Raw genomic sequence first — 14,804 nt, 5'->3', positions numbered from 1 at the left:
AGTAACAGTAACACAGCAGTGGGGGGAAAAAAAGCGTTTCTTGATATTAAAGGCTTACAAAAGATATTCTCTTAATGGCTAATAATTTGGAAAGAAAAAGAAGGTTTACTCCTAATTCAGCTGGTAAAAGCAAAATGAAACGAAAGCTCACGTTAACATGACATGAGGTTTATTATAGGTCTGCTTAGAATGAAGAGGTAAGAGTGGTAAAAATATGGACACTTTTGAGTCAGACAGAAATAAAATACCAACATTTCTGAGAAGCAATATTTATTGTCTTTTTTTTTTTTTTTTTTTTTTTTTTTTTAATGTAGAGACATGTCCTGAATTTCCCCAAAGCCTAGATTGGGAAAATAAAGACTTCTTGGCGTTATAAGTAAATCCGTCTGCAGAATCGAAGCAGCACCAACATTCAAAAAAACTGAAGAGGAAAATACAACAAAACACAACAATCTCTTTTTTTTTTATTCTTATTATTTATGTAAATCAGGTCATCACTGGACAAGAAACCAATTTCTACCCATTACCATAACAGCTTGTCTATAAAGAACAGAAAAGATTCAGATAGGATACTATCTAGTCAAGCGGGATTTTTTTTGTTGGTTTTGTTTTTTTCTTTTTTGTTTGTTTTTTTCTTTTTTTACTTTTTGTGGTTTTTTTCTTTTTTTAATTCCCCCACCCATTCACAGAGGTATAGATTCACAGATAAATAACCCAAAAACTACTTGCTCGCCATATTTACACATTCCCGTTAAATTAAGCATAAATAAATATATACAAACTCAATACTGAATGCCTCTCCGCATTTCTTCTCAGGAAGAGTCGATAAACTGATATTTCTCACTGCATGGTCAGATTTTTCAAGAAGAGGAGGTGAAAGGGATCGTTTGGGGCATAAAAGGAGATCTTTTTATTTATTTTTTCTTTCATCTTTCCAGTTTCTCATTCGCTTTTTCAGAGTTTTGCATTTGTTTGGGGTTTTGTGTGTTGTGGTTTGTTTTTTTTTTCCTTTATTTCTCGCTGGCACACAATGTTTCGTCTCTCTCGAAATGTTCAGGCGTTTGCCATGTGTTTGGGGATACTTTCTTTTCACTTTTTTTCCCTTTGTATAAGAAAATATACTATTTGTAAAAAGCCTGCGGTCTCTCTCACACAGGGAAGCCGGAGGGGAGGTGGGGGGGAGGCGGGGGTTGGCCGGATCGATCTTAACGGCAGCTGAAACGAGCACCAAATTCTCCGAGAAACGTATTAAAACAGAACCGAATAGGTCTGCGTGATAAACCGGTCCGAAGGAGATGAGGAGGGGAAGGGAATAAGCCCTTTGGGCACAGCTCAAGGTCTTAAAACCATCCTCCCCCCCCTCCCTCCCACCCAGCCCCAAATGCAAATTTGGGGGGTTTTGGGGGAGGTTGGTCTGGGATGCGAAGGGACTTGAAACAGCTTCTCACAGAGAATTTCTATTAGGTGGGACAAGACACTACCCGATTTTAAAGAAATCATCGGGTTGTAAAAGGATTCCCATAAAATTGGCTTCTTGTTTCCGTCACACCTTGTGTGAATAACAACCGGGGGGAGGGGGGGGGAAGTCAGGGAGCATACAAAATCAAAGATCTTTCCAACGGAAAATAGAGAATTGTTATTAAAAAAAAGCGAGACTAAGAATGAAATAAAATTTACAGCAACCCACCTGTTTGGTTTGAAAACAAACTTTTCACGGTCTCTCCTCAAACTTTTCCCTTGAGTTAAAAAGCAAAGCTGCCGTGTTAATCCTCCTGTTTATTGATTTATGATCCCGAGGAAACCAAATCTTTTAATAACTCAATTATCAGATAAACGTCTGAGGTGCCCTGCCAACACAAGTAGTCGGGCTGGGAAAGTGCAAGGGAGCAGGAAAATGCCTTCCAGCGGGAGGCTGAGTTTAGTTTTTGGGGGACCTCAGTCCTCAGCACTGACAGGAGCCACCAAGCAATGGATGTTGCCCGCTGGGACTGGCACTAGGCTAGGGGGAAGAACAGAAATGCCTGTACTCCTATGCCATGTTTTCTCCCTGTTTGCATTTAAATCAGAAGCCTCGTGGATTTTGTTTCCATACTTTGTGGAAGAAACGAGGGGAGTCCCACCAAAATCAATAAGAATTTTACATCAGCCTTTATTTCGCCTGAGTGAAGCACAGCCTGGCTTTTGCAGTCTGTCTCTTCCAGGTAGAAGGCATGAGGGACAGGTCCAAAGTATACCAGGAGTTCACCTGAAATTCTTCCCTTAACCTTCCTGAGGTTTAGGTCCTGCTCCAGGCAACAAAACCTGCACCTAGGGGAGATTTCAGCAGCAGGATCAGGCCCTCACACATGTGTGTACCTGTGCACATGTGTGTGCAGGTCTTTCCCCAAGAAGTTGCAAGTGGTTCCCTCTCCCCATAGACTCACAGTGGTGGTGGGATACTCTATACTGTCTTCTGCAGTTAAAAGGACCATCCCCAACATCCCCCCAAAGCTTTCATCTGGAAGCTCTGGGGTGGCAGGGAGCAGGTCCCCATGTCCCTGCATGTGCAGCTGGGGAGGTGGAAGACTGAGAGCTAACTTGGGGTCGCCCCACAGTCTGAAGCCCCACTAGGATGGGTGGTGCTGGAGGGCTGGACCCAGGGGCTCCTCACAAAGGCTTTTTGTGGAGAGCAGGCAAAGCAACGTTCAACAATTTGTGCTCAGCTTCGATAAACAGAATAGTCTTGTCGGGAGATGCACTTTCAAGTAGTGCCATTCATTCCTCCCCAGATACACGCACACCTTCCCTTTCCCGCACACCAGTGCTGGGGCATGCCCTGCACGGGAGCTTGGATAGTCCTTCCCCATGGGCCTGCTGAAATTGGGGGCGGCTGGCAACGGGTGGGCTGTGGAGGACCAGGAGCTGCCTAAGGGCTGCTTTTCAATCTGGGGGTCTCCAACCTACTGGTGGGGGATCCATGAGATCTACATCACCCAGGGTTCCATACCTCCTCTGGTGACATCAGCAGTGGCACACCTGTTACCAAACCCACTGCCAAGGACCTGCCAGGATTGAAGGCTACCTCTAACACATCCCAGCAGCCCACGGAGAAGCCTGCTTGCCTCAGTTTCCCCCTTTTCTCATGTGAGGATCTCCACAGCATTCTGCCCCAGCAGGACCAAAGGTATATGACTGAGGAGCAGCTCCAGAAGGGTCAGTGCTCCTTGGGCCTGGATGGTTCCTGGGTTTCTATTGCCATACATTTGTCCAACTCACAGGCAGGGGACAAGAGCCAAGACCTTCTCTTGCTGCACAAAGATTTGAAAAGCAGAGCAGGGCCTCAGCTGTAGCCATTTCTCAAGTAGTTTAAGGACACTAAGGGTGACAGTCAAGAGGCTCGGTTGCTTTTTTTGTTTTAAGAAAAATTTGGTGGGGGATGTGGAGATTATTGCTGCATTACTTCTCCTCCACCATCCACTTTGGAAGGTGTCTAGAAACTAAAACAAGACTAAGGTTTCTCTTTTGTCTCTCTCTCCTTGTTTCGAGTTCAGGAGTGCCTGCTTGGGTGGGATTGAGTGTTGCAGCTTTAACAGGGATCCTGGGGTGGGGGGGCCTGACCCCACTGGAGTTTTGCCAGTGACTCCAGGAGATTTACCCACACCCAGTAACTGTTCTGACACAAGCAAAAAGATGTGTTAGTGCGCGAACCCTACCCCAGTGAGAAACACATGCAATTACCCAATACGGCAGAATCCAAACAGAAATTCATATCCTTACACTTCAGCATTATTTTTACCATCGAAGACAAATAAATGTATGTTAAAAAAAAAAAGAAAAAGGAAAGAAATCAGACTCCCCCTCCACCACCACCCCCCAAATCATATGCATAAGACATCCTGTCACACACCAAACCACCGAGAAAAACATTGGAGTTAAGAAAGTTTTTTCCCCCTACCACACCAACTTGTTCTAAAGCAAGAGTCACAAGACTTTTTTTTTTTTAAAAAAAAAGAAAAAAAAAAAGCTTTCTGAGACAAACAGATTTCCTCAGACTGAGCTCAGAAATCAGGATATTCCCTGGCAAACCCTCCCCACTCCCATCACGAGGAGCCAGCTCACATGGCAACCCTTTCCTCCCTGGGTACAAAACCCTTGTGCCAAGCAAGCGCGGTAACATTCAACACAGCTCTTATTTTCCTTGTGATATTACACCTTGATTTCAACTTAGATATTTTTTTTTTATCTCATTCAAATTATTCCCTTTGAGCTTCTTTAAAGAAGTGCACCTACAGAATTCAGAAACAACTGGCTTTGATTTGAAAAAGCAAAAAAAAAAAAAAGAAAGAAGTATCAGAATATCAGAATTGTGGATTTTTTTTCTCTGTACCTGATATATTGTGTAGGGATCTCTAGTCCTCTTTGAAGAAGCTCATAAGCCAAGCGGGCAAAGCTTTAGGAAACAGAAGAAAATAAAATAGTGCATACTCCTGAGAAAGAATTACATACTCATATCACTCATTTTTTTTTGTTGTTGTTAACAGTTCTTTAAAAATGGGGGAAGATATCTCTCACACACACTACTCAAGGAAATTAAGGACTGAAACATTGGCATAGTTAGGAATATAAAACTCCCTAGAGAAAAAGAGGAGATCTCAGAAAATTAAGAAATCAGATAGCGCTGACGTTTCACCAGACCTTACTTTCAAATTTTGCAACCCATTATAGACAAGGCATTTTACCGTCAAAGGCAAGTACTAAATTACAAAGGTATGTTTGCATGCATGAATATGTGTGGCTACACACACATATTAAAAATATATATATGTATATATTCATATATATACATATATATACAAACATACACAGGATACACACGCACCCCTGTCAAGTTATGTGTGTGCATACGCATATGCACACACATACGCACACACACGCCCATACACACCTGTAAACGCTGGTAATCTAAACAGAGAGTCTGTCTAGACCAGGAAAAAAAAACAAAAAAAGTTCTTAAAAAATAGAGTTAGCTAATTTGACTGAGATACGACGACTTGAAACGTCCCCTCTAATGGCATCTAATGTTAAACCGCTGCCATAAACGCAGCTCCAACTGACTGGTGTTGGTGGCTTCGTGAGAGGTGTGCGCTCGCTTCCCCTCCTTTCCTAGTCTAGACAGAACCAGGGGGTTGAGATGGGATGGGAAGAGTCGGGATGGGAAGATGAGGCGATGAGGTTGCTCAGAAAGGAGCGCTCTGGAAGATCGTTTTAACTAGGGTGGAGACAGGACGTCGTTCAAAAAAAAAAAAAAAAAGAATAAAATAAAAACAATAGCAAGACAGACCGTGCAGCTCAAGAAATCAAAGCACTGACACCAAAAATGTTTCTCCAATTTCTTCCAATAAGTTATTCATTTCTTTCTTTTATTATTATTATTAATTATTATTATATTCCCCTCCCCCCCAATCATTATTTAAAAAATGTGAAAGAACAGAAGTGGGAAAAAAATCCTGGTGGTTGTCTTCACATGTTCCTGGCAAGAGACTCTGAACCACTGGTCTTGCGCCATTGTGCTCCTCTGATCTTAAATTATTGTCTTTCTTTTATTATTATTATTATTTTTATTATTATTATTATTTTTTCCTACCTAATAGAATTCTTCCAAAGCCCAATCCAATATTTTTAAAGCTAACATTAAGACGGTTTTGTTTTAAAAGATTATCTCTCTCTCTTTTCTCCTTTTATTTATTTAACTTTTTTCTTTTCCTTTCCTTTTTTTTTTCTCCCTCTCTCTCTCTCTCATTTTCTGTGTTTCTCTTCCTTGTCTCCAGTTTTACTACCTGGTCCTTCGCCAGATGTGTGCCTGTTAGCAGTGTTGTTGTTCAAGAACATCTTGTCCATGCCTTTGAGAGCTTCAGTCAGGTAGTTTTGAAGGGCCGTGAGGGCAGCACAGATAGCGGGGGCCCCAAAGCCGTGGGTGATGAGGCTGAAGTGAGTCAAGCAGCTCTGAATGCCCGGTTCCAAAATAGGGGTGGGCCGGCTGTTTCCAATGGGCGTCCTGTCCTGGGCCAAGAGATCTGTAAATTCTTTACAAAGTTGCCTGCATGGAAGAAACAAAGGCAAAGAGAGGACAAAAGAAAGAGAAAAACCGTGGTTAGGCTCATGCCACACTTCTCCAAGACAGCCAAGGTTTAAAGAAGGGGCAGGTTCAGGCCAAAGCTGATCCCCCAGACCCAGAGTAGGACCTTTTTGCCACCTTCCTTTTCCCCAATAGTGCTCGGGGACTGGCCATGGTGAGCCAGCAGCTCCCTGCTCAGGATGATGTTCTTCAGGAAAGAGGTTTCTGCAAATGCAGGACAACACCGGGTCTGGAGATAAAAATATCTCCCACAGAGACAGGATGCGCGGATATTTAGATTGGATATTAGGAAAAATTTCTTCAGTGAAGGGGTTGTCGAGCATTAGAACAGGCTGCCCAGGAAGGCAGTTGAATCGCCATGCCTGGAGGTATTTAAAAGATGCTTAGATATGGCACTTAGGGATATGGTTTAGTGGTGGACTTGGCTGTGCTGGGTTGATGGTTGGGCATGATGATCTTAAAGGTCTTTTCCAACCTAAATGATTCCATGATTCTGAAGCACTGTAAAAACCCAGCTTTGCTCGGTGGCTCTAGAAACAACCAGGCTGAAAGGGAGACGTGCCAACCACCCATCTTCCTGGTGGCCTGATGAAGCTGGTCCCACCAATGCTGCAGGAAAGCACAACTGTGAGAGGTACTGTGTGGCACAGGGACATGGTGCAGGGAAGGGCCAAATTGGAGTCTCCTCTGAGGCTGCTCAGGCTGGGCCACTTTGTTGAGAAAGATTGTGACTTTAGGACTCCCTGCTGGCTTATTCACTTCATGAGGAGCAAAGCTAATGTTTCCTATTTTATTTTTGGGGGTGGCATCCCAGTTAACACATCAGAGTTGACATCTGGCTCTTGTTTGTTTGCCCACATCTTTGAAAAATCAGATTTGATTTTCATAATGAATTTCCCCACACACTTTCTTTTGCTTTGCTCTGGTCCAAAAAAGCCTTCAAGTCAACAAGTGCCCGGGCAATGCAGAAACACTAGGGGTTGGTGCCATTCCCAAAGGAATAGTTTCTTTAAGACAGATGCCTACCCAGAGACTGGAGAAAAAAGGGCTTGGAATTAAAAAAAAAAAAAAAATGGAAAGAAAAAAAGAAGCCCTTAAAAAAGGCGTTCAGCTCTCATCCTCTGAAATTCTCTGAAATTCCCAGTGGGTTAAAGGTTTCAGAGGGTGGGGAAAGATAAAGGTCTACTTCTATGTGTATTATCCATTAAGAAAGTGCAAGAGAGGAAACTTTGAATTTGGAGAACAAACAGTAATGAGTCCGACATTTTACATCTTCAAAGAGCAAAGCAGGGTCTGCGAGCAATTAAAGTTCTGGGACATTAATATCTTCTGACCCTGCGGAAAAGGGCAATCAAATTCCAATCACGTCTAAAAAACATCTGGACAAATTTGAGCAAATGATTTCTCAACCCTCCATATATTTCTTTAAATTACACTGTCATCGGAGGCAAGCCACGTCCCAGAGCATGAAATAAATGAGAGCTGTTTGGGATGGTATTTTTTTCTTTCTTTCTTTTTTTTTTTCCTTCCCTTTTTTGCTGGATAGATGGAGATGTGTGGAGACACACAGCACCCACTGCCGAGGACCCGAGCAAACTATGAAGCACTCAGTAGCCTGGGAGGCACAGCCAAGTGTAAATCGACCAGACCAAAGACCATTAACAGTACACAGTACATGGTGGGGGGGTTCATTTCGTTTTCTTTTTTTTTTTTCCTTCTTTTTATTTTTTTTTAATTACACCACGTGGAAAAAATATTGCAATTTGGTAGCAGACAAACAGGTGTGTGCAAGCAGCAGGAGGGACAGACAGACATGCTGTGGAAGCAAAATATAGATTTTTGGTCCCCTTTGCATAAAGATTTTTTAAACAGGGGTGGCTTGGAAACGAAGTACGGTAGCTAGGGCGCAGTCGCCTACTTCCACCACAGGGACAGCAGAGGATGCAGAGGCTATAGGGTCTACTCTATAGGGCAATACGAGCATCCTTTGCCAGGTATAATTTGGGGACTGGAAACTCCGCCTGCTTTCCAAACGAGCTCAAACGAAGGGTTTAAGGAGGTGGGGGGGAGGATTTTCTCGAGGGAGGGCAGAAGGAAGGGGGTTCATCAACTTCGCACTCACTTTGTAGCAAGCAGCATGTTTTTCCTGGAGTGGAGGTCGCTGGGGTCCGTGTGCTGTCTGTTCAGGTACTCAGAAACAGCTTTGGCTGGGAATTCCGTTTCGCAGATGTACCCAAAATCCCGAGCTAAATGAACGGCCTCACCTGGAGGGAATGAGAGGGACATTAACACCTCCGGGCCGCTCCAGGCACTGCCGGCCCCAGGATGGGCTGCTCCCACCGCTCCCTCCGGGAGAGACCAGCTCCTTCGGGTGCGTTTTAGAAACCTTCTAACATCCCTTGCCCCTTAGGGACAGGTTCCAGGTATATGTTTTCCCTCCACGAGCCCTATTGTGGGGGCAGAAGTAAGTGGATGGGACAGATTTTCAGTGGATGAGATTTGTCTTTGCGACAATGCACTTGGGGTGGTGTGTGCACATGCAGCTGATTGTGCAGAACTGTGGGAAAAGTACACACACATACACACGCATAACACACACACACTTTCAAATGAACTGGGCCAAAAAAAAAAAAAAAAAAAAGCAAGGGGAAACTTAAATCCCGAAAGACAGAAGGATACAAACTTCCTTTACAACATTCCTGCTTCAATACACCAGATCACTGACCAAAATTTTACAGATGGACATAATGACAATTCTTTGTGGGACATTATACACACACTTGGTTACACAGACACACAGAGCTCTTGCATCATCACAATTATCTCCACATCTGTAAAATGATGGAGATAACTGCATTTGGTTCCATGGACATTATTACTTTCTTAACTGACCATCGTGCAACAGGAACTCCTCTCTGCCCGGTGGAAGGATAGCAACTAATGGCAACCTTTTTTTTCTGTGAAAAATAATAATTATTCTAATTCTAATTGTCTCTTTTCCTGTCTGTCTGGTTTCAGGTTTCTTGCCTCCAGAGGTTCGTGTCATCCAGCTCCTACTGATGTACTTCATGCCACATGAAGAAGACAGTAGCTGCAGAAAGGAGGAAAAGACGAAGAGGGGGGAGGAAAAATCCTCAGACTCTAGGGGGATTCCACCAGATTATAGCTCAGCCCCTCCAGAATAACGCATTAAACCCTTTAAAGCACCGCCTGAGGGACCAGGGGGAAGATTTCCAACACGCAAAACAGATATGTCTAATAACTCCAGGACCACATTATTTTTAACGATCAGGAGTTGCTTTCCAACGTCATCTTCTGCTTTCCAAGGCTTCTCGCTAATCACCAACCCGCTTAATGAAAGTGAAGGCAGCCGGCGGAGCCCCGGGGGGTCCGCGTCGCGGTCACCCCGCGCCGGGCAGAGTCTCCCCCGGGCATCACTCGGGTAATCCCTGTCGGGGCTGGCCGGAGCCTTTCTGCTCACGGCGATACAACAGCAGCTAAAGCCTGGCTGGTGGCAGGAAAAGAAAAAAAAAATAATAAAAAAAAAGATAAATCTCCAGCAGGTGCAGCTTCTTCCAAAAGGAGGGATCTCTCTCTCAGGGGAAACTGTTGATTTGTAAGGAAATCGGGGAGAGGAGGGTAATGTACACCTTACTACACGCTTAATATAGATTTTAGCATCACTGTATAACCGCACAAGCTTTTGAAGCTCAAGCCAGCTTCGGGGAAGGGCTGATGTTGCTGTGAGGAGGGTGCGCCGGTTTTTACACACGCAGCGGGGGTGAAACTGCACTAATCCCGGTGTTAAAGGACAGTTGTCACACCCGAAACGCTCCACGTCACCTATAGCGCGACCCTATATCCGTAACCTACATAACGGCATAACCCATATGCCGGTACCAGGAGGAGAATCCTTTCCATCAGTCTTTTTGCGAGCCTGCCTTCAGCTCTGCATGCGGTAAACTCTTATCGCTCCCATAACTCAATCAAAAGAGTTGAAAAGTTAATATCTAGCACAAATGTTTATGCCTGCTTATATGCAGAAGAGATAAGTGGATTATTTATACGCCTCTCGGTGTGTATGTGTAATGTAGATACATATAATTCATAATTGCATCCATACTATTCCGGTTATGTTTCTTGGAGAAGGTCCAAATTCTTTTAGCACATATCCTAAACATATTAGTGGCTCTAAACTTTACTTTTCAATACCGTAACAATAAATCAAAGAAACACGACAAACACACCAAAATGACATTAGTTGACTTGAAATGAGGTGAAACTTCAGTCTCCCCTCCCATCTCGCCTTCCTCAGGAACAGCTTGTCTCTTTGTTCAGTTCCAACCACGTTAAGGTAAACCGCGCTCCGCGACGCTTAAATGGCTTTGCTTTCTTTAAAAAAAAAATTAAAAATTGTATTATTTTTCCTCACTGAGCGTCCTGTAGTGGCCTTAAATAAGCTCGGGAGGAGCGAATTAGGGGGAAGATGGAGTAGACATGGAGTCGGACAGCACAATAGCAATGGGGAATGGGACTGCCCTGAGGAATCACACAGATATATACACACAAATACACACAAATACACACAACCTCATTCTTGCCACCAAGAGGGATCAGTGACCCTCCAGCCAGTGATTTCATTTTGGGGAATGGCATCTTTGACCGTGCCGGTGTTCATTCATCCTAACCCGCCCTGAATTTCACCTCTGCAAGGTTTTCCCACCTGATCCCGAAAGTTGGGGTGTTGTTTTTTTGTTTTTTGGTTTTTTTTCCTTTTTTGGTTCGTAAAATGTCAGACAGGAGTTCAGAGCAGGCAGGGGTGTGAAGGGAGCTGCGACCTCGGCTTACCTTCCACCAGGGACGTGAGTAAAGTGACATTTGCGGCCTTACGCCTGCCGGCTGGTAAATTCAAACCGATTTTTTCTAGCCTTTCTCGCAAAGATCTCCCCCCGTTTTTCGATTTGGCTCTAGAATTGCAAAGAAATTAACATCGTGATTAACCCCGCAGTGTTCCTGGAAGAAGCGTTTAGTCTGTGCAGTCAGTGGAGCCTGGGAGGGTTTTCACTCGACGTGAAGGACTTTGGGGGTGTTGATTTCTGCTCGGGTTTGCTGCTATTTGCTTAATTTCTCCCAGGGGTGGGAGTGGGGATGAACCCACTTTTCTCGCTATTTTATCCAGGGAAATCAATTAATGCTAGACAGCAATAATTAATGGATAGGGTTCTGATCTAGAGAGCAAATGGGTTGCTATTACATGACATCAATTCGTATTAGGATGAAGTGGGGAGATGGGTAGAAAGGTAGAGGAGGAGAATTAAATCCTCCGTTCTCCCACGAAAGTGCCAGAATGGGAAGAAGAAAGGCGGGGAGGGAACACAAAACTGAAAGGCTCGAAGGGAGAATGTGTGTGCCAGTGGATAAACAGAAAAGGAGGAAAACATTTATGAAACTTCAGGAACCATTTCGTGCGTGGGTGTGTGCTCTTATGCGGAAAGGCGATGCTGAGGGGAAGAGCTCACCTGAAGGGGAACTGAGTGCCTGAAGGAAGATTTGAGTATCTGTCGGAGGTTACTGATAAGGACAATAAAAGGCTGAGTGAGCTATAGGTGGGAAATACAGAGCTATTGTTCGGAAGCCTATACATATGTAAACCCCCAGGGATGAAATCTTACCACCTGCGAAATCGGGGAGAGTTTTAGCACGAAGACCGAAGTCCACCTCAAATATCTCTTAGTCCTTACTTAAAATTTGTTTAAGAATTAGCAGTCACACTTAGCGAAAGGAAATCAGGAACAACAGAGAAGCCAGACTGGCCTCCCACTATTTTATACCAACGTAAATAGGGCTAGATGGTAGAATTGCAAGAAAGCAGCTTTCTATATTTCATCTGCTCTGAAACAAAAGCTTGTCTAAAATTTAGATTCAAGATAGGAACTGAGGTCAGCAGCAGCCAATGATTATGGCTTGGGCCATCTCCAGAAATCCACTGAAGTTCAATAATGATGTTGCTTTACCTTGATAATTATATTTTCTACAGTGTATCTCTCGGATGTTCTCCCTGCTCCATTTGTAGTTGTACAGAGTGAGCAGGCAGGTTAGCATCTGTAAGTAAAAATCTCTGCTGCTCTCCCTGGCAAGGATCACAGCTGAACAATGATTACAGACATTCACGTGGAACAGCATCTATTTTAGGAGACCCTAATTCTCACGTGTATTTTTGGGTGGCTGACTGCATGTAGCAGGACTTTCCCCCTCCTCTCCAGACACGGAGCTGGAGCCCCTGACGTCACCACAGAATTTTTTTTTTTTGCAGTGGGGGGACCAAAACAAACATCAACTCCATTTTAAAACACCTTGGAAGTCAACCTTGCCCAATCACTGCTACAGGGGTTGGCAAGATATTTCCTCCCATAAGATTAGCAACTTTTAAAGATGAGCTGAAATTTATTCCGGGCCAAATTAATTGCATTTGTTTCTGTCTCAAATTTATCTTTATTTTCCAGTTTGGCGTATACGTCACATGTAGGAAATGAAGCCTTATCCCCTCAGCTTTCCATTGGCTTAAGTGAACTGGTACCTCATAGTCTATAATGACTCCTTCCCTGTTCTGACTGGCGATAGAGCCTGAGCTCACCTCTCTTACAGACAAGTCATACTGACAAGTCACGATCCTTCAGTCACAGTCAAGAAGATAAAGGCCTTTCTCCCTGATAGTCTTTCCACCTGATGACCTCCGATCTTAAATTCTTGTTGCTGGTACCTAAAAGCACAATCTCCCTCTGGGTATGATGGAGTTGCAACCAGGCCTCCAGGTTATCATTTGCTCCTCATTTTCCTCAGTACCAGTAATGAGGTCTTCATCAAAATGCCCCAGCACATTAGTGGGTGATTTGCACAAATGTTAAACAGCAAAGGCCTGAAGACCAACTGTGAATAATTCCTTTAGCAACCTTCTCTAGATGAAGCACTAAGTTTCTGACTTTCAAAGCTATCTGTTGTTGACTTTTCTTTAGTCAGGTACTTACCTACCTTACAGGTTGCCTATTAATCCCCTAGCAATTTCAATAATGTCCTCTGTGGCCCCATGTTAATTGCCTTATCAAGGAACCTCACAGATTTATCTAGGAAATCCCTGGAAATACATCAGGTCCTGAAATACATCAGGTTCATCCTGTAACATATAACTGCCACGTGCCCATCACAGAATTTTATTTTGTCCATTTGCTAAGAAAGAAATGCAAGGAGGAGAAAAGACAGAAAGTGTGTGCATGTACAAGACTGAAAAAACTTCTTGTCTCAGTTCCTCCAGTTTGGGATGCTTTGATAGAAAATGTACAAGGCCAAATCGTTCTCTAGTCTCCACACGTTCATCTCAGTGCCTGAATACAGCCGATTTTCACCTTACACTGAACATTACACGCATGGGATGACCATAAGATTAAGGCATAATTGCAATCAACTTTACCATTGACCAAACATTTCTGGTGCATACATGGATGCCCACACATGGGCACATTCACACACTCGCCCCAGCCTCTTACCTTCTAAGTACTCCTCCTAGGAGGGATGCATTCAGACACTCTGGAGGAGAAAGGCGCCTTTGAACTTCTCCCACAGTTACTTTATACTTTGAAGTTGAACTAAGCAAAGACAAGCGGCCAGGTACAGAGCAAAACACCTCTCCGGTATTGACTGAAATTCCACCCAGGAAGCCATCTTTATTCATCATCAAAGAAGTAACAGATTTTGGAGGAACCGGAACTGGAGGAAGAAAAGGGGAAGAGGGGAGAAAGAAAACGTCATGCCACGAAGGAGTACAGGACAACCACAGTCTCTCTGACATGCACAGAACAGCAAAATGAAAGGGAATTTTGAATTTCTGGCTACTTCCAGCAACCTAAAGGGTGCTGCTCCCCCAACCTCTAGGAAACCACTCCATGAATGATGGATGGAGAGAAGGGTGGTGCAGTACAGCCTCTATGCAGGGTTTGATCATTGGGAAATAAAATACATATTGGCAAGCACCTGGCAACTTCCGGGTTTGAGCCTGTGTCTCACCCAGAGCCCCCCGATGCCTTTTGTACAACGGACAGCGCCTTTCTGGAGGGGAAAAAAAAAGGAAAATTTACTTTTTTTTTGCTAATGTTTCCATTACTGCTAAGCTGAGCCAGGAATAAATTCACTAGACGAAGGGAGTTGCTGTCTTAAATAAGTATCGAGGCTGGAGGATACAGCAACCAGAAGACAGCTCTGTTATTGCTTTGTGTTTTTATTAAGTCTGGTTTATGAAATAAAATGAGTCTTTTCCTTCAGAAAAATGAACACCAGAAAAAAAAAAAATCCGATCTAACCATGGTGTTCTTCACATTGTGCTGTCCATGAAGTAGCGGGAACTCTCTCACCACTAAATAAAGCTGATCTAGTTACTGAAACACATATTTAAAGGAAGTTATGGGGGGGAAAACAAAACAAAACAAAACAAAACAAAACAGAACAAAACAGAACAAAACAATAAAGCAAAACTAAACAAAATAAAATCATGACATTCTGTCCACGATAAAACGAAGTATTTCTTTTCTCTGAGAAACTAGTGAGGCTATTTTAAGAGTAACCAAGGGGATTATAATGAACAAATTCCTATAATAGCAACCAGACACACTCAGAAATAAACAAACAAAAAAAAAATTGG

The 14,804-nt window shown here is 43.5% G+C and overlaps 1 protein-coding gene across 6 annotated transcripts in view; it reads right to left on the bottom strand.

Annotated features, from left to right (window-relative positions):
• Window positions 1-304: 304 nt before the first annotated feature.
• The window catches only part of TFAP2B (transcription factor AP-2 beta), a 32,550-nt gene continuing 18,050 nt past the window's right edge, over window positions 305-14,804 (bottom strand). For 3 of the 6 annotated variants that reach the window (XM_063330659.1, XM_063330657.1, XM_063330658.1), the window contains exons 5-8: window positions 13,657-13,876; window positions 10,964-11,082; window positions 8,238-8,379; window positions 305-6,076 (exon numbers count right to left, since the gene is read on the bottom strand). In XM_063330659.1, coding sequence (XP_063186729.1) covers window positions 5,776-6,076; window positions 8,238-8,379; window positions 10,964-11,082; window positions 13,657-13,876 — 782 coding nt within the window. In that variant the 3' untranslated portion in view covers window positions 305-5,775. The remainder of the gene's footprint in view (window positions 6,077-8,237; window positions 8,380-10,963; window positions 11,083-13,656; window positions 13,877-14,804) is intronic. The other 3 variants (XM_063330654.1, XM_063330656.1, XM_063330655.1) reach the window with 2 other exon arrangements.

Source organism: Chroicocephalus ridibundus, chromosome 3 (genome assembly GCF_963924245.1).
Source record: "Chroicocephalus ridibundus chromosome 3, bChrRid1.1, whole genome shotgun sequence".
NCBI classification, from domain to species: Eukaryota; Metazoa; Chordata; class Aves; order Charadriiformes; family Laridae; genus Chroicocephalus; species Chroicocephalus ridibundus.
The sequence above is the reverse complement of the archived record's forward strand: the minus strand, read 5'-3'. Positions and strand labels throughout refer to the sequence as shown.